Source organism: Eurosta solidaginis, chromosome 3 (genome assembly GCF_040869045.1).
Source record: "Eurosta solidaginis isolate ZX-2024a chromosome 3, ASM4086904v1, whole genome shotgun sequence".
Taxonomy (NCBI): domain Eukaryota; kingdom Metazoa; phylum Arthropoda; class Insecta; order Diptera; family Tephritidae; genus Eurosta; species Eurosta solidaginis.
Genome location: NC_090321.1, coordinates 233093377 through 233114565, shown reverse-complemented (window position 1 = coordinate 233114565; position 21189 = coordinate 233093377). Strand labels below are relative to the sequence as shown.

At 33.6% G+C, this 21189-nt stretch overlaps 1 protein-coding gene across 1 annotated transcript in view; it reads right to left on the bottom strand.

The window, feature by feature from the left end:
- Positions 1–573: 573 nt before the first annotated feature.
- The window catches only part of edl (ETS-domain lacking), a 69136-nt gene continuing 48520 nt past the window's right edge, over positions 574–21189 (bottom strand). The window contains exon 2 of the mRNA XM_067775579.1: positions 574–1574. Coding sequence (XP_067631680.1) covers positions 976–1524 — 549 coding nt within the window. The 5' untranslated portion in view covers positions 1525–1574 and the 3' untranslated portion in view covers positions 574–975. The remainder of the gene's footprint in view (positions 1575–21189) is intronic.

The window sequence follows — 21189 nt, the reverse complement described above, 5'->3', positions numbered from 1 at the left end:
AAAATGATCTTTAATACTTTCCATTTTATACCCATGTCATATAAACACATTCCGTTTTTACCCTAGGTTCATTTTCCTACAGGGTGATTTTCCCTTATTTTGTCTCCAAAGCTATCAGATGAGTATGTAATTTTCGGTTACAACCGAACTTAGCCTTCCTTACTTGTTTTTTATTGGCTTTGGTTGCTGGTACCTAAATGAATAAAAGTATCGAAAAACTAAAAAGTACGCTAATCCAACAAAAAATCAATATGGCTAGCGAGATACCAAAAACAAATTGGCTAAGGCTTTATGGCATGGAACCATTAACCAATTACATATATTTTCATAAGGCTGGTTGGGTCAGCTATTTATATAGCTATAGGTATGACAAGTTTGTTAGGGCCTGAAACTGAAACTTACGTTTTCTTTCAACTGAATCATGAATAAAACTATTAGGCCCACTTTCATACCGGCAAGTTACATTTTCAACTCAGAGTTAACGTGAAAGGTTAATGTCATTCATTTTTGACAAATTTTTTAAGTTATCTCTGAGATAAAAAAATAATCTGCCGTTATACAATTGGGCCTTAGTTATTTTTAACTTTTTTTTTTAATTTTTGAGGAACAACTTTTTATTAAATTTTTTTGATTAATTTTGTGTTCATTTTAAGTTTTATCGCTAAGTTTTAAATTCTCTAATTTTCAATACTATTACTTCAATGGATTTGAATTCTTTACACGCTATATAACAAAAAAATTGTTTCATACAAAACAGTTATTAAATGTCTATCAATTCATAAATACAATTAAAACTACAATTAGGAATTATATACTTTAAATGCGCTTATGAAATTAGAGGACAGCGAATTTGTTTACATGAAATACTTTTATACATCAAACACGCATTTTTAAATCTTATCAACTTAATTATAGTAGCTAGTTAATTATACAATATTTAAATATTTACAAAATACCAATTTGATTGCCCAAGGTCTAAGAAAGCAACGCCATGGCACGCGCTAATCGCACTCGAAAATCACGATAAAGCATTTTGCCACCGACCGGTACACGACACAAATACATATCCAGACTCATCAAACATAGCGCCTTGCCGTTCATGGGGAATTTTTGTGGCAATTCTGGTGTTACCTCCAAGCCTTCGGACACCGCCATATTGATTAACCATTTCCAAACATCAGCACGTGTCCAATCACGTGGATCCAGCGGTAGACCATCAGAACCCAGCTGTTGTAGTGCGGAGGTGTGTTGTGATAGTATTGTATTGAAGTTGTTGTTGTTGCTATTAATGTGGTTACTATTATTTATATTGTGGTTGCTGGGACTGTGCGCAGGCGTATTTGGTGATTGCAGGTAGGGATGTGTGAGCGCAGCAGCACGTTTTAACATTGACGATGGTGAATTGGCTTTGCTGCTCCACAAATGTTGCAGTTCGTTTTCGTTGCGGCAGTTGGCGCTTACCTGTGAGAGGTCAAGTGGCGGTACGCGGCCAGCATATTTTAAGAAACTCGATTCCACTTGCATGATGACAGCAGATGAATGATGATTGGCAGTTAAATTAAGTTGAGTGTGGACTGCAATAAAAGAAAAAAAGAAAAGAAATTATTAGTAACTAAATTTTTGTAACTGAAGTATATCTTTGCACTACCATGATATCATACTAATATTAGAAAGTTATTTGATGGTATAAAATTTTCCTTGCGAATCCGAGATTTCATGAATGTGCAGCTGCGATTTTTAACAAATTTTGTCATTTAAATTTTTTTTAATTTTCTAACTGAAACAATGTAAATCAATATCTCAAGTTCTTTTGAGCGAGCTTAAAAATATTCGCCACAATTTAACAAAAGTATTCCTCACAATTCGCCGTGTGAAAATTTTGTAAATTTTTCTCTATTATCAATAAACAAGCGAATTCAGTAAAAGGTGGTTTAAGCACATCAGCTGATTACTCCTTCTTGTTAATTTCCAAGCAACGCCTTGGTTCAGCAAAACGTAAGTTAATAGAAATCAATGCAATTTTTTGTTTTTTTTTTTTTTTGTGACTTGACATTCCTCTGACGACAAGTTGTGCTGAATTCGCTTTGCCACCACCTTGTATCGTCTTGATGAATAACAAAGACAAAATTCTACAAAGCAATATGAGCCTGTCTCGTTTATTAAACATAATCTCAAAAAAGTTTTCGAAAACATTCGAAAAAATTTTACAAAAATTTCGAACTTTTTATTCATAGTTTTCTGAATTTGGTTTGAGTATGCAGCTTTGTAGTGCAATCAGTTTTAATAGAGCAAAGTGAAATTCGCTTTGATTTATTGATTTTTGTAATTTTTTTCGAAAGGGTGATTCTTCCATTTAAAAAATAGATCCATGCGATCTTCATATGGAAAAAAATATAAAAGACCCTTTGGAAAAAAGTTGTCAAAAATCAAAGCGAGTTTTAAGAGACCTATAACTTGTACTTTGTGCCACTGAAAAGGATTGGGCTACAAAACTGTATACTCAAAAACGTTTGGAAAACCTAAACCAAAAATTCGCAATTTCGGTAAAAAATTTCTTAAGTTTTCGAATTTTTCCAAAAACCATTTTGTGACTTGTTTGCATACTCTCGGTTACACGACTCATAGAATTTTATTGAGAATAAAAAAAATGTAATTGCAAAATCTAAGCCAAGCTTACTAACCACTAAAATATTAAAGGAAAACACGTAACAGCCACCATTATGATATTACCTACAAATTACATGAATTCGAACAAATGCCTAACCATAAAATCAAATCAAAAACAAACGCTCAGAGCGAAAGTATGCTCGTGTCAAAACGAATTTGGCTAACAAAACAAAAAATGTAAAAGGTGATCGCGAAAATATTACCAAATCACACAAATACACACATTCAACATTGCAAAGTACAATACGACAAAACCGCCGACAACAACAAGCGGCAATAAAACAATTGAATATCCGGTGTTCCCAGATTCACACACATACACAACAACAACATCGATGATCAAGCCGATCAGCGAACTTGTGCGCATAATTTGTTTTGACGGAAGTATGTGATCAAAACAAGGCAATATGTAAATGTTAATATGTAGTGACGAGAGTAGAGCAAACTAAACGGAAATAGAAAGTATGCAGAGAGAAAGAGAGAGATTTAGAGAAAGAGCGCTTGCCATCTTTGATATTGGTTTGAAAGAAAAGAAATCTGAAGTATGGGTTAACGCGTGCTCGATCATTGGTTATCACATCGAACACCGGAACACCGGTAAACAAATGCATGATCGTCAACTTTGAGTACCTAAATATGTATGTGTGTATGCCAAGGGTGCATGTGTGGGAAATTTAAGTTTTTTTATGATCAGTTCACAGCTGATTATTAAATGCTGTGTTATGGCAGGCATACCACACCATCGTTTCTAACAACAGTTTGCGTACTTAAAATTTGTGGTTAAGTAAGCATCCGTTTGTTCATTCTAAAGATATTTTAATATTTAGATTTCCGGATTTCGACGGAAGTTCAATTCAACGGAAATATGGTTTATTTTAGCTTCCGTAGGATGACGAGTATGTATATATGACGACCTCAGTGAATACGGACGAGTCATTGATCTCTTCATTGACTAGTTATATTTGTCATCCAGACTGCTATATTTAAATTTAATCAAACGCTTTTAGATAGAAATTTAATTACACTATGTGAAAGCGAGAATATTCTTATTGAGCTTATATCATAATCCCGATGTTCAAATCCCAAAATTTATAATGCTAATATAAAAACTATACATTTTTTATTTGAGAAATATAAGAACCTCGAAATAATATGCAGCTGTTGTTTGCACAAAGCTCCTGACAAACAATTTTTAGTATCATCCTTGAGACGATAGTTATTTAGTTCACAAAGAAGCGTTTTACCTCTCCCAACATTTTTGGACGTGTTTCAACCGCCGACTCTTTCGTTAAGCATAAGTGTTCTACCTTTTTTTAAGTGCGAAATCCCATACATTTTATATGGAAAATATATTGCATTTGTGGCGTGGTTTAAAGAACTAATAATACTAATTATTACTTTGATAATTGGCTTTAACTTTTTTAGTAAAATTTTATGGAGCGGTTCGGGGAAAAAAGGTTGAAAATAACAGGTACCCAATTATGCGTAATACTATGTTCAAACAAAAAAATAAATTGAGGCAATTTCGATTTAAATTGAGTGGTGTTCATACAACTCAATTTAGCTTACACAATAGTAATTTGATAGTTGGTTGGCTCATCTCTACAGTAACAACATACCTTTGTTCAGACTGTCAAAAGGTGCGTGTTGGTATGAGGCGAATGGAATGGAATAAAAACATAAAACTTTGCAATTTTTGTGTGTTGTAAAAAAATGTGTTCAATGTTTTGGTTTTATTTTGAGTTTGCCATCTTCTTTTGACTATTCCTACTCCAGTGAAATGAAAATAATAAAATCAGCTGATGAGATGAGCCAACCATATAGTTGAGCCCTGCGTAACTGACGTTTAAATCTACTCAATAAACACACTTTACAAGGTTGCATTTGCAGTTTGAAACAATTTACTACAAAATTTTTTTTAAATTGGCAATTTATTATTGCAATTTATTATATGATAAATTACGTAATAAATTACCCAAATGGTATAAATTGCCAATTTGGTGTGTGCTTGTACATAGTATAAATATGCGCTCATACTACTGATCCTGATTTGATCGTGATCAGATTCTTAAAACTTGTTGAGTACTTTATAAGGAATATAAAGAAAAATGTACGTAATCTCAAAAAAACTAATCATTGTCTTATTTTCTCGTTTCGAATGTTTCATTCAAATGAAACGACATTTTTGGTATGCATTTTCATAGAACTAATGAAGAAAAATCGCGCCGGTTTTAAGGGTGCTTGAATGCATTCCATTAACATTGCTTCGTACATATTTTTAGCCCCTTTTTTTGGATCTAAAATAGTGGTAATCAAAACTGAAACTGTGGATATGTTGATAAGAGTAAAACCACTGTACTGTTAGTGGTTTGGTTGTTAATTAACGAGCAACAAGGCAAGATGTATGCGCGCATGTTAGTTAGCACTCAACAAATTATTCGTGAATACGTTGTTAAAAAATGATTTAATGCTTGGTAGACTACCAAAAATGTAAACAAAATAAATTGGGAACATTAAATTATTAAAACATTCGAACAATTATTTAACTATATATATGTAATACTCCTATATTGCTATTACAGGCTAGGTACACTCACAAACAACAGAGTGCCGATATCATTGTGAATTTTTACAAGTGGCGAATGTTTGAAAAAAACGTTCACAATAGTAAACAGCCTGGATCACCTGCTGAATCGCTCTTCGATTACTTAAAACATTTGCTAAACAGTGTCTTTCAAACCTTTTTGTAGACGACTGGTATATTGCATTTTTTACATATTTTAAAATGTTTCCTTAACTAGATGCTTATATTTTCTCTATTAACTAGATTTTAAAAATAATATTAATTTGTAGTCTTGTTTTCTGTAGACTCATGTAAAAGAGAAGTTCATTTCAAACATGACTGCGCAATTCATGGCACTCCAATTTATTAACCGCGACCAAAAAACAAACATTTCTTCCATTCTCTGGCCATTTAGGACAGCCGCTCTCCTTGTCAGCAATTATTAGACAGGTAGGTATGTCAATGGAGGAACAGAAAGATTTTTCACTTGCATTGAGAACTTTTAGTTAAAAACGAAGAAATGTGCTAAAGGAATTTAGCCTATTTCACGCCACCCGTTAGGTATGCAATTGACCCTTTACCGAGTTTAATTCTGTAAAAATACATATTTAAGTGTGGCACAAAATGAAAATTTCGAATAGAATAGAGGCTACCTTCATAAAAAATAAAATAAAAATATAAAAAAAATTATGTAATGAGAAAGAAGCCAGAGTTTACTAAAAAAAATTTTAAATGAAAGAAAAAAAATAAAGTACGAAAAAATTAAGAGAAGTGAATAAACAGCGCCATATAAAAACGCAATAAGTGCACTTAGACTTTTTTCCGGCTTTTAGTGTTATCATTGTGGAAATATAATATTCTAATGTTCGGATATTTAGATAATGTTGGGATTCCCATTGAGATCTATGTACGTAATTAATTTGTATTAGATTTGTAAACACTCCATTTCATGAATATATATGACCATATCTACCATAAAATATCGTCTGTGAACGATATAATACTAAGATATAACAAAGCAGAATAAATTAGAAAGAAAAGAAAAACAAACAAAACCATTGAAATTATTCACGCAAACATATTTACTAAAATAAAATTAATTTCATAACTTTAAGCGACATAAACAATTTAGGGTTATGGTATCTAAGCATCCGATTAATGGGCATATAATCCATCAAAGTTAGCCTCATAATAAATATAGTGGGTAATATACTGCCTATGCAATACGGCCGCTATGATGCCGGTTGCCGTTTTGACCTAAAATCAAAAACATTTTTGAGACGTTTTTTTTGTTTAATATACAACGTGAAATTTTCCGATTCAGTCAAGTTGCATTTAAATAATAATAAACTAAGTTGAAATAAAAGAATATATAATAAAAAAGAAATAAAATAAATTAGCATAAAAGACAATATAAAAAATTTAATGTTATATTTTTGTAGCAAATTTATTTTATTTATTTTTTTTCAATATAAGATGTACTTTATCTAAAATGAGAATTAAATCTGCAAATGCAAAAACATTTTCGGGAAAATTTGACATTAATTGTTATAAATAAATTTAGTTAGTTTCAACAAAAGTTAACTCATTATTTTTGTGATTTCATGTTTTTAATAAAAACCAAAGAATCTGTTAAATAAAGACCTATGCATTTACGTGTAATTTAAATTTGTTCAAAAAATGGGCCGGTTAAGAATTACTTCTCTTTAAAGTTTTTTTGGGACAATTATTTTAGGATTTTGGTACAGACCAATATAGGTAAGTGGCAACAATGGGAAACCATGTTTTATTCTTTCACCGTCTGGCGCGTAATAATAATAATATGTATATATGTAGGTGAAATATTTGAGCAACACGCAGCTTTTCGAATTTCGAATTCAACATAATATATAGGTTTGTGTCTTAGAGCACTAACATAATTGGTCCTATAGATTGCTATATTGCAGAGATTGTTCGAATTTACAAAAAATTTTTCTATTAATTATAAACAAATAGAGTAATATTTGTTAACAAAAATAGGCCTATGCACTGCGGCTGATCCATACGAATCGATTCATATAACTTTTATATGATTTTACGTATGCTAACTATGCGAAACAGCCTGTCAATTGACTGTATGCAAATCTTGTTTGCGTATTAATATATAGATCATCATTTAGGGTAACCTTCTGAAAATCGGAGTATTTATCATAAAATATCTCTAGCTAGCACTACGATATCTAAAATAAAAATGTACAGCCCTTTCGAGAAAATAAAGCTTACGATTTCTAGAATTTCTCGTGAGTATCGGCTTGTAATGAGTTTCTCGAATCTCGAAATACTCGTAAATCTCGCGAGCTTCTCGACATTCAATGTAATCGCCGCATTGGCAGTATTATGAGAGCGAGAGTTTCGAGAAGAAATCATAAGCACGCGAGGTTAATGAGTATTTCGAGATTCAAGAAACTCGCGAGAAGCGCAGCTATCGATTTCTCCAGCCTCGAAATTCTCATTTGTGCTCTCCTATCAAATAATCTATTTTACTAAAAAATACAAATACAAAATAAAACCGTTCTTATTACTATTCGGCTTGAACACGATAATTTTCATCATTGGTAACTTTTATAGCCTAACCAAAGTCCGCTATGAAAATCGTAAAGCGCATGTGGCTATACATAATTATTAGTCCCCATGAACAATGCATATTATAATGATGTAATTTGATTCTTTAACGTGGATCGTAATGGAAGATTTTAACGAAACATGTTTGTAAAAAATGTTTAAGAAATAAAATACCGAAATGGTTAATGTACAAACAACCATCTGTATAATTTACCCATTCATTTACAAATTAATGATACAATTCTTGTTTATTTAAGTAATATTTTAAGTCTGCATTATCAAAATTATATCTCCACTTGTTGTTGTTATATAAGAGGAATACTAAAATTAAACAAGGCATTTAGAAGAGATGTAAATTAGCTCCATTTAATTACAACTCTTATAAATGCCTTGTTTAATTTAGTATTCATCTTCATAATCACAGTGGCTTTAAAATGATCGTAAAATAATATTGATCAATAGCAAGAAAAACAACCAAAATTTATTTAAAGATTGAATAAAACATTGAAAGGAATATGTACGCTCGTGGGAAGTTATACTTCTTTGGCATTAAAAAATAGTTTTGAGTTGCATGCATATACAATAAATTACAATAAATTAATAAAAGGACTAAATAGATATAGTCAAAAAAGTCAATAAAATTCAGTGTGCATTTTAAAAATTAAATAAATATTTATTTTCTTACATTAAATGTAGCATAAATTCGCGAATTAATCAAATATTATTGCCCACTGCCATAGCAACTTCTAGTAATAACTGAATCGGAACTTCAGTTAATGGCTTATGATAAAAAGGGCTGGCTACCTATACACCTGATTGCAGGCAAACCGAACCATGAATAGAATATGATCGATAGTTTGGTCCCTGGTCCACTTCGCGGAAATAAACTTCGCAGGAGAATTCTCGGGGTTCTTACAATAAATAAATAAATTGTTAAAATATTCCGCCCCTGGTCCATTTTCCGAAAAGAAAGGAAGTATCTCTATACTAAATTTCAAGCAAATCGCATCATAAACTGTTTTTTGTAAAATAGATCGGCCCCTGGCCCACTTCCCGGAATGAAATCTCAAATATTATCTTTGTCAAAGAGGTACCCCTGTAACGCATTTGGAGCGAATCGCACCATAAATAAGATTATTTGGAATGAGTTGAACTCCCAATCAAAATTTTATCACAATCGGCCCAGTAGTTTCCATGCATACATACATACATACAACCTACCAAAAAATAGGCGATGTTTCTATGTTGTTGGTAGCTTTTTTTGAATACTGTATGTATGTCCATACACAGTTACTCAACAAAATAAATACACACTTGGTTTATGCTGAAAAAAACTCAAATGCAGTGGCTCACAGCTTAATTGATAATTTTCATTTAAAATACCGCAAATTCCCTAAAAGAAACCACATTCAAAAAAATGTCAAAAGTTATTCAAAGATAAGGAGAATTAATCAAAATTTCAAAAATGACCATCAAAATTTTCAAATTTTTTTTCAGAATTTCTAGTAAAATTTTGAATATGCACTTTTGTAGTCCAATAAATTTTAGTATAATAATGTGCAAGTTAAAAATAGCTCAAAATTTTTCCTGAATTTTCAGAATTTTTTTCGTCAAGGGTGTTGAGCAATTTCCCACATACAAAATGCATTTTTGTTCATGCGATGTATGGAAGTAATTGCTCAACACCCTCGACGAAAAAAATTCTGAAAATTCAGCATAAATTTTCTAACTCTCACTTTATTATACTAAAATTTATTGGGCTACAAAAATACATACTCAAAATTTTTCTAGAAATTTTGAAAAAAAATTTGAAATTTTTGATGGTCATTTTTTAAATTTTGATTAATTCTCCTTACCTTTGAATAACCTTTGACATTTTTTTGAATGTGGTTTCTTTTAGGGAATTTGCGATGTTTTAAATGAAAATTATCAATTAAGCTGTGAGCCACTGCATTTGAGTTTTTTTCAGCATAAACCAAGTGTGTATTTATTTTGTTGAGAAATTATACATACATCCCACTCACAGCAAGTTTGCCCATACAATTCACAGCGAACATACACACGTACTGCATTTTCAACGTGTGCTTTTGTGTCACCTTTTCTTTAAATTTCACTTTCATAAATTTTTTATAAAGCGCCTAAAGAAGTATAACTTCAAAAAACAATTGATCAGCAGCGATCGACTACACCTACCCAAACGGTGAAGCTTTTTTTTCATGTTTACTCATCACATACCTTGGCCGGGTGCGTAGCATGCGCTCGTCTATAATACACTAGTGTAAGTTCTTAATATTTTTAAGTTTTATTCAAGGTGTATGTATGAATATACATATTTATATGTATATGTATATCAAAATAACCTTGTGTGTGGCATGAATCATTTTACATAAAATAAAGTGTTTTAAGTACGGGAAATGATGCCAAAAATAATTTTTTAAATATGATGCATAATAGAGCTATAAACATTAGACTGGGTCGATTTATTAACCGATATCGCGCCATCGATTTTTCGATAGGATTCGGGCTAAGGAAAAAAGTTCCACTACGCATACCCAAAAAAATAATTTTCGAGCCTGCGAAATTTCATTTTTTCGTCTTTTTTCGACTCTGGTTTTTAAGGTTTTTTTATGACTTACTAAAAAAATTTTCATTTGACTGTAACGCCAACGTTTTTAGCGCACATTTTTGGGTCGGACAGGGTATACATATGAACATTTTTTAGTAGGTCATGAAAAAAACCTTAAAAATCAAAGCCGAAAAAAATGAAAAAAAAAATAAATTTTGCATGCTCGAAAATAATTTTTTTGGGTATGCGTAGTGGAACTTTTTCCTTAGCCCAAAATCATTTACCTCATTTCAATATGGCATCGCTACTAAATCACAGCACAAAAAAAAAAAAAAAATACAACCAGATTAAAAGTTAACGAACTAAAAGCCACTTTTTTTTATTGTTTATGACATCCGCTCAAATCCCACTTTTACCCGTCACACGTTTGTTATTAGCTTTTAAATGCCACCATGTACATCGTTTTATAAGTATATAGACCGCCCACCGTTTATCAAGCACTCGATCGACAAAAACCTACATACATAGATTTACATATGCGTATGGAAGAGTATATTTTAGGCCGAGTCGATTTGTGGGGAGGCAAAAAAATCGCCCATTGCTCTGTGAAAATCATATTCCAGGGATCAAAATAAGAAACTTTGCCGAAGGAACCATACCTTCAAAACGAATTCTGGTGTCCCCCCTTTTGGGTCGAACTTTTGGGTAGGGGCAATTTCAATTCTACCTGCTGTGTCTTGTGGTGGCTTAAAAAAAACAACACAAGCAATTTTACGATCTGCAAATACATCACAGTGATGTTTTGGTTTTAAAAGGGTTGTAAAAACGCTAATTTCTAATAATTTTTTTAATTTCTTTTCTATTAAAAAGTTAAATTCATTTTTTCATTTAAATATGTTCTGACTAAATAAATTTCTAAAGAGAAAAATAAACTCCAAAAAGAAAAAACATAGGCATTTCAAAGTGGGATTTTTCAAAATTTGCCCCTACCCAAAAGTTCGACCCAAAGGGGGGGGACACCAGAATTCGTTTTGAAGGTATGGTTCCTTCGGCAAAGTTTCTTATTTTGATCCCTGGAATATGATTTTCACAGAGCAATGGGCGATTTTTTTGCCTCCCCACAAATCGACTCGGCCTAAAATATACTCTTCCATACGCATATGTAAATCTATGTATGTAGGTTTTTGTTGATCGAGTGCTTGATAAACGGTGGGCGGTCTATATACTTACAAAACGATGTACATGGTGGCATTTAAAAGCTAATAACAAACGTGTGACGGGTAAAAGTGGGATTTGAGCGGATGTCATAAACAATAAAAAAAGTGGCTTTTGGTTCGTTAACTTTTAATCTGGTTGTATTTTTGTTTTTTTTGTGCTGTGATTTAGTAGCGATGCCATATTGAAATGAGGTAAATTATTTTCTTTTGGAACGCTATGCTTGCACCACAAACAATTTTTAATATTCACTCAAGTGGAGCATCTATAAATTCACTCCACCTACATTAGAGTGCTTCAAACAATTTTTTTTAGAAGTTTATAATTCCTAGCTCGATATCAGAGTTGCGGGTAAGGCATTAATGCACCAGCTTTTACTCACAGTTCAGTGGTAATGGAAAAAGTATCACCACCTCTCTCAGATATAGTGTTAGTGAAGCTGAAGCTGTTTCACAATAATTTAATAGTTGGTAGGGAAAATATTTTCAACTTCAGCTTAGTGCACAAAAATTTGTCTGCACTCATTTGAGTGGAGGCATAGAAAATGTCCAATAATGATATGTTTTTGTTTTCCAGTCAGCTGAGTGTTGGTGAAAAAATAAAATTAATGCAATCAATTTGAGTCGTAGCGGAGAAGGGCAGCACTAGCACTATAGTGACAAAGAAATAAAACGCGCTAAAATTTTCCCAATATAGTGTAATGCTAATGAAAGTGTAGTGCACCACTCCAAACTATGGTCATTTCTGATACACAAAGATAAAATGTGTTTTTATTTCGGAAAAAAGGTTTTTTTGGTTTATATTTATATGTACTAAGATCAAAAAACTTCGATTATTAGGTGTATGTTCACAGGTATACATGGAAAAATCCCAGCGCCGGCAAATAGGCTTCGAAATTAAGACCGGTAAAATTAAAACCTTAAACCATGCTTGAACACTACGAAATCAATGGCAGTTTGGTAGATTCCAAGAAACTTCAAACAATTTGCTGCTGATTTTTTTTTCACTTGTCCATGGAATTCAAGGCTGTTTGAGTGCTGATAAAACGGAGTAATTCGAAAAATTAAATAAAGCATGGTACAATTGAACTTCTTTAACTTCTTGAATTGTAAGCAATATCTCATCAATCTTTTGATTTATAGAAATAAATCACAGTCCAATAATTTTTCTAGCTAGCTACTTTTCTATGAGTTTTGAAATGAAATACAGTCACAAACGAGCATCAAGGTTTAAAACCAGGTTTACATAAAACGAGGTTATCTTCATTTGCGTTCTTAGCTTAAAATCGGTAATTGAACAACTAAATTTCAAATGTAAATGTTTTCTTCCGATAATCGGTTATTATGAACCAATTCTAGATATTTGTGAGCTTAGATACTTGTTCTTGAACCTAGAGATGGTATTAGAGTGTCATTACAAGAAACAAGCGTGAAATAAAAGACAAACGTAAAAAAAAAACTGAAAAGTTTGGCCGATCGCTGGATTCGACGGCAAAAAGTTTTGCTTTGGAGTATGGGACAATTGGGGATTTATTGTAGATAAGTGCATGTGTAAACATGGCTTTAGTGTTTAATAAAGTATGTTTAAAAGCGGCTATGTGTTTCTGTTGGTGATTTCTGGACAAACACCTTTAAAGGCCACTAAAAAAAGTTACGGATCCAAAAAAAAATGGTTAACAAAACAAAGATTAAGTTTCAAGAAACGGTAGCAGTTTCATAAAAGAAAAAGGTTTCAATAAAAGTGAGTCTTTCCAAAAGCCAACCGGTTATAAAAAATCTGAGCGGTTATGAAATTTCCTCCCAAAAAATAACCAGGGCCCGTATCGTGTTATACGATCACAGATGAAAACCCAATTTCACTCAAATGATAAATATGAATCTGTCTAGCTTTTCATAAAAATGGTAATACATTATGATTCTAATAAGTACTTGCAGCCTATATTTCACGTATAACCTCAATCCTAATCACCATTTTAGTGCTATTGCGGTTTAAAAAATTTAATTCGATCACGGATCGTATAACATGATACGGGCCCAGTGCGTAAAAACCAATAAATGCAAGCGGTTCCTAAAAAAGGAAAGACCAAACACTCCAAAAAAAAAAACGGTAGTGGAACCATTTTCAACCCCGCTACTGGGTCCAAAATCGTGACGAGTTGGAAACAGGTAGCCATTTCAACATATGACCGGTTGCGAAAAAGGTGCATTGTTTTAAATAAGTTAATGGTTTTACATATAAATAAGCACAGGCTTCAAAAATTAAATGATGAATGAATTGAATGTGAAACTAATTATGTGGAAACTAAGAAGACGTCGAAGTTCACCGTAACGTGATATAGCTGCAGGGAATAAATATTACGGCCGGCATGACGGTTAAAACTCGTTTATCAACGTTTTTCCCACCGCTATACTGAAAGCAGTGAACAGTTTGTCAAATATTTGTTATCTAATATATAAAATTCTTCTGTCACGGTTTTAGAGGCTGAACTCCTCCGAAACGGCTGAACCGATTCTCATGAAATTTTGTGAGCATATTGGGTAGGTCTGAGAATCGGCCAACGTCTACCTTTTTTTTCGCTACGTGTCTAGGGTCTTGAGATCAAAACGTGGACCCAGGTACCCCTAGAATGTGGTTATACAATATGGATAGCGAATGAAAGCTGTTGATGAGTGCTATGGTACAGGGTAATTCGCATACCCCTGGGTCACTTGGGTCTCGAGATATAGGCCAAAACGTGGACCCGGATACCCCTAGAATGTGTTTATACAATATGGATGTCAAATGAAAGCTGTTGATGTGTGCTATAGTACAGGATAATTTTCATACAACTGGGAGGCTAGGGTCTCGAGATATAGCCCAAAACGTGGACCCGGGTACCCCTAGAATGTGTTTATACAATATGGATATCAAATGAAAGCTGTTGATGAGTGATATAGTACAGGATAATTTTCATACAACTGGGAGGCTAGGGTCTCGAGATATAGCCCAAAACGTGGACCCGGGTACCCCTAGAATGTGTTTATACAATATGGATATCAAATGAAAGCTGTTGATGAGTGCTATACCGCAGGATAATTTTCATACAACTGGGAGGCTAGGGTCTCGAGATATAGCCCAAACGTGGACCCGGGTACCACTAGAATGTGTTTGCACAATATGGATATCAAATGAAAGCTGTTGATGAGTGCTATAGTACAAGATAATTTTCATACAACTGGGAGGCTAGGGTCTCGAGATATAGCCCAAATTGTGGACCCGGGTACCCCTAGAATGTGTTATACAATATGGATATCAAATGAAAGCTGTTGATGATTGCTATAGTACAAGATAATTTTCATACAACTGGGAGGCTAGGGTCTCGAGATATAGCCCAAAACGTGGACCCGGGTACCCCTAGAATGTGTTTATACAATATGGATATCAAATGAAAGCTGTTGATGAGTGCTATAGTACAGGATAATTTTCATACAACTGGCAGGCTAGGGTCTCGAGATATAGCCCAAAACGTGGACCCGGGTACCCCTAGAATGTGTTTATACAATATGGATATCAAATGAAAACTGTTGATGAGTGCTATAATACAGGATAATTTTCATACAGCTGGGAGGCTAGGGTCCCGAGATATAGGCCAAAACGTGGAACCGGGTACCCCTAGAATATGTTTATACAATATGGATAACAAATGTTGATGAGTGATTTAGTAGAGGATAATTTTCTTACCAATGGGTGACTAGGGTCTGGAGATGTAGGCCAAGCTTGGGCACGTGAACGCCTAGAAAATGTTTTTACATTGTGGGTATCAAATTGAAGCTGTTGATGAGTGCTTTAGTACATGGTAGTTTTCATACCTATTGGTGACTATGGTTCCGAGATATAGGCCAAAATGTGGATCAGGGTAACACTAGGATGTGTTTTTACATTATGGGTATCAAATTGAAGCTGTTGATGTATGCTTTAGTACGGAGTAAGTTTTCCACCGCTGGGTGACTACGGTCTCGAGATATAGGCCAAAACATGGACCCGGATACACCTAGAATGCGTTTTCATATTATGGGTATCAAATTGAAGCTGTCGATGTGTGCTATAATACAGAATAAGTTTTACACCGCTGAGTGGCTAGGGTTTCGAGATATAGGCCAAAACATGGACCCGCATACCCCTAGAATGTGTGTGTATTATGGATATCAAATGAAAGCTGTTGCGGAGAGCTCTAAAGTTCATTGTGATATTCGATTTAGTCGCATCAACCTGGCAAAACTGATAAATATGCATGCGAAGCCGAAATAAAGACAAGAATTAATAATACCCACATACCTATTTACATACGTCCTATTCGATTTGCCCGAAATTTCGTATATAAATTTGCCTATATTAGTATTTACGAGGCTTTTTCCCGGGGAGTATACCAGAGGCGGACTGAGACTCGGAGTGGGACTGGGACTGAGACTCGGAATGGCACTGGAACAAAATACATACCACCCTGTGGGACTGGCAATAACAGATGAAGACGAAAGAGAAAAACTTGAGAGAAGAGAAAAGAGAGAAAGAGACCGAGAAAAAGATAGAATGGGACGAAGATGGGGATGAAGCGAAAAAGACGGGGGGAGGATTGAATAAAAAGATTAGGAAAAAGTGTAGAGGGGTAGGGCAGAGTTAGACGGAAAAAGCTTATTAAAATGTATGCAGATAGGCCAAATTTGGGGCAGAACAACGTCTGCCGGTTCTGCTAATTTATTTATAAAATAACATATGTACATATTTGACTTTTAATTCTTTTGAATTAGTTTTTTCTTGATGGTGCACTTAAAAAAATAAAGGCAAAAAAAGGCAACTAAAAAAACCTTGCAAAAATGAAAAATAAAATTTTCGAATTTTCTGCCGTACGTGTTTGAGGTTTACAACAAAGCGGTGCCCCTGAAAACGATGAGTATACTGGAGGCACTTTAGCGGTCGTAATATAACGCCAGCGCTTTTGGAGGAAACCAAGCCTTAAGAGTGTCCGGTTCCAAAAAGGTATAAATTCTAAAATCTTTCCAAAAACAGAAAATACCGGGTACCGGATTCCAAATATGCCAACAGTTTAGAAAGTAACCGGCTCCAATTATATTTATTTTTGAACTTTTTGTTTATATGAAACGAAAAATTTAACGAAAATTCCAAACTTGTTATTTAGAGTTTTCTGAATTTTTTTGAGTATATGTAGTTTCATAGCCCAATCAATTTTTAGTCTAACAAAGTAAAAGTTATAGGCCGCAAATTTTTCAAAAACTTTTTTGAGATTGCTTTGCATAATTGCGGTTGCATAATTCATAAAAGTTTTTTTCTAAATTATCGAATATGAAAAGAACAAGAGTTTTATTGAATTTTTGAAGTGCATCAGCCAAATTCATCTAATAAATTATTGTTTGTATGTATTAAAATGAATGGACTTTGTGGCATGACAAGAAAATCACTTAGTTCAAATATCAAAAGAACATATTCCAAAGCATTTTATTTATTTGTTTCTTACAACAAGAACACTTACATATACTATTTCTCTCATACATGAGTGGGTATGTAAAATATTAGAATTTCCCAAAGCCTAGATATTCCCAGACAAGTGAAAGACTCCCACGGCTTTCGATGAGAAAACAAAACTCTCAAGCCGCGGAAAAGTTGAAAAAAAAAAAATACATTTTAAACAAAGTCAAAGAAGCGGACGTCCCACCAATTCACACATACGTTGTTGAACTTTTATTTAATTGGAAATGTTACTTAAAACAATACTAATAGCAGCTGGCCTAAAAACATCCCAGCAGTATAAAGAAAAACAAAATTTTACTCATACCCACCCAAGAATCAAATGTTAAACGCGTGGAGGGTTGCTCTCACTCATTCCCCGCATATACCAAAACAATGAAGTTAAATTTTTTTTTTCTGACATGAAGAGCACTCAACTGTGAATGAAGATACTACAAAAAATATATACATATAAACAAAATAAAGTAATTCATATGCGAAACCCTTAAAATATGTAATTTCCTATGAATTGATGGGAATTTTCATTTTCATTATAAAATTTTATACCAAGTCAAAGTTAAAGCATAAGGAAGGCAAAACGTTGCAAAGTGAACATCAAGCACGCTTAAGTGGTTGAGTTATGAATGAACTTGGTTGGTTGGTTGCCTTCATCAAACAGTAGATCGTTTGATAAATGAATTCATGAATGAGTTCTCATGGAAACATTTACTTACATACAAAAAAGTTTTAAGTTTGTATGTGCGTGTATTTAAGTAGATGTAAGGAAATCAAGTGTACGTAACTAATGAGTTCATAGCCACCACTAAAGACTTGCAAAAATTGGAAAAAATATTATGGTGCAATAACCTAAGCTCATAAATATTGCGCAGGCTTTTTGAAAAGCCATTCAACTATAATTATAAACTTTTTTTTTTTAATATTTTCACATGAGACCCCGAAGAAAAGTTGACGAGCGTTTGCCTTTGTAAGGCATTGGAAAGCAACTTCTCAGCCGCATCAGCACAGAGCTTCACACACTGAGAGCGCTTCCTATATTCCTTCTCGCGATTAAAGAGGGCAATGTTTTAAGCATATAAGCTGTTTCTTCGGAAGCAAAAGGGTTAGGCGTTGCCATTTGGTTCAATCCTTACAAACAAATTTACGAAATTATCCAAATGGCAAGGTCATATAGATGCTGCTATCAGGAATCAATTAAACCCATTAAACATCTGAGCTTGAGACACATTTGAGCACAAGTTGAGAACTAAGTTGAGAAATCGCATGCGTTGTATACCAATAGCCACTCAACTTGAGAATTACAGCTTTCTCAACTAAAACGATATTTTTTCGGACAGTTGACCGGCTGTGGTCGGTAACACATCTACGACTATTCGATGTTATTTCGAAATGGTAACCTACAAAGCTTTTTTGAGTTCGGAGTGTATTAGAGATCGATTTAAGATTTTTTCCAGGTAAGTTCGGGACAGTTTTTGGATTTTTTTTAATTTCTAATAAATTCGGTATATTTTTAGGGATGATTTTGAATATGTTTTGCGTATCTTTACAGGACAGTTTAAGAGCAATTTCGATCACATTTTCGGGAGTGGTTTGGATTGCTTTCGTAATATTTTCTTGCGTAATTTTCGAAAAACTCTGCATTCGGGATCGGTTTGGTGTATTTTTCAGGATAAGGTTAGAATGATTTTGGTATTATTATACTCAGCGTGCTTTTGCGCACAGAGTATATTACCTTTGATTGGATAACGGTTGGTTGTACAGGTATAAAGGAATCGAGATAGACATAGACTTCCATATATCAAAATCATCAGTATCGAAAAAAAATTTGGTTGAGCCATGCCCGTCCGTCCGTCTGTCTGTCTGTCCGTTAACACGATAACTTGAGTAAATATTGAGATATCTTTACCAATTTGGTACACGAGCTTACCTGGACCCAGAATAGATTGGTATTGAAAATGAGCGAAATCGGATGATAACCACGCCCTCTTTTTATATATATAACATTTTGGAAAACACAAAAAACCTGTTTATTTAGTCAATAATACACTTAGAATGTCGTGGACTGATATTGAGACTCTTGATAAAAATTTGAAAAAAAAGGTTTAAACGGGCGTGGCACTGCCCACTTGTGATAAAATAAATTTTACAAATATTATTAATCATAAATCAAAAAACGTTAAACCTATCGTAACAAAATTCGGCAGAGAGGTTGCCTTTACTATAAGGAATGTTTTGAAGAAAAATTAACGATATCGGTTAAGGACCACGCCCACTTTTATATAAAAAATTTTTAAAAGGGTCGTAGACGAATAAAATAAGCTATATCTTTGCACAAAAGAGCTTTATATCAAAGGTATTTCATTTCTCAAGTGGATTTATAACAACAAATAGGAAAAACTTCAAATTTTAGAAAAATGGGCGTGGCACCGCCCTTTTTATGACTAAGCAATTTTCTATGTTTCGGCAGCCATAACTCGAAGAAAAATTAACGGATCGTAATAAAATGGCGTACACAAATTTTCCCTATAGCAAGAAATATTTCTAGAAAAAATGGACGAGATCGGTTGAAGACCACGCCCACTTTTATATAAAAGATTTTTAAAAGGGTCGTTGACGAAAATAATAAGCAAAAAAAGAGTTTTGTATCAATAGAATTTTACTTTCTAAATTAAATTATAACATTAAATTGGAAAATACTAAAATTTTTGAAAACGGGTGTGGTATCGCCCCTTTTATGACTAAGCAATTTTCTATGTTTCGGGAGCCATAACGCGAAGAAAAATTAACATATCGCAATGAAATTGTGTACACATATTTTCCTTATAGAAGAAAATATTTCTAGTAAAAATGGACGGGATCGATTAAAGACCACGGCAACTTAGATATAAAACAAGTTTAAAAGGGCCGTAGACTAAAATAATAACTTAGCAAAAAATAGTTTTGAATCAATGATATTTCACTTTTCAAGTTTTATTGTAAGAGGAAATGGAGAGACATTTGTTTTTAACGGTCGGTGACACGTGTTATGAAATGAAATGTACAATTGAAGCCCACGCTGAGTATATAATGCTCGGTTACACCCGAACTTGGACACCTTTACTTGTTCAGGATAAGTTTAGAACGATTTTGGTATTATTTTTGAGTACGTTTAAGATTATTTTTAAAAGCATTCCGGGACAATTCAGGTATAATTTCAATATAATTTAAATCTAGTTTAGAATTTAATGGATAACATAACTTCATCTGCTTTTGCGATCGATTCAGCATATGAAAGGCCACTTCGGGACTATATTCAGTGCGTAGCATTTCAAAATAATTTCGGCACCAACTTGTGCGTGTACAAATAGACTGTTTTAACTTGATTTCCCTTACTTTATCGAAAGTGATTTGGTTTGTGTATGTGTTTTTTTTTTTTTAGAATCTTTCGGTATAAGTTTGGGATAATCTAGAGATTTTATTTTTATTAATGCTAATTGCAAAAATAACGTGATACTTGTGAGCTAAAGTGAACAACTGCTAAGCCATGTTCAAAAATATCGAAATAGTCTCTTTGAACCCATGATCACGAGTCCGAAAACGCAAACTAAATATTTTGTTGCTATTAAAAAGTTAAATTCAATACCAACGAACAACAATCACGCTATTTTATGTCTCTCATCATACCTGTCCTATAGTGTGGCTCGGAATCATAGAAGGTGTGGCGTGAGATGGTATGGCCATTGGAGTGTTCGAGAGAAAATTCTCCGAAAGACCTCTGGTTTAGTCTGTGGTGCCAATGGCAAGTATCGAAGGAGATATAATAATAGTAGTGACACGAATAAATGTCAAAAGGCTTCCTTGGCTAGGCCAAGCGTTGCGAACAAACGAAAACGGAACTATTTCTGTCGCCATTCATAAAGCATGGGAAGGGAAGACATCGCTGGGCTGGAAGGGGCTAATGGAGGAAGACTTGAAATACCAATTGGCGTCAGTTACAGGGGTGGCTGGAGTGACTTATGCTGTTGTTCTTGTTTTTTTTTTTTTTAATTTTCTTATTTATTTAAAATCGGTGTCGCCCCTC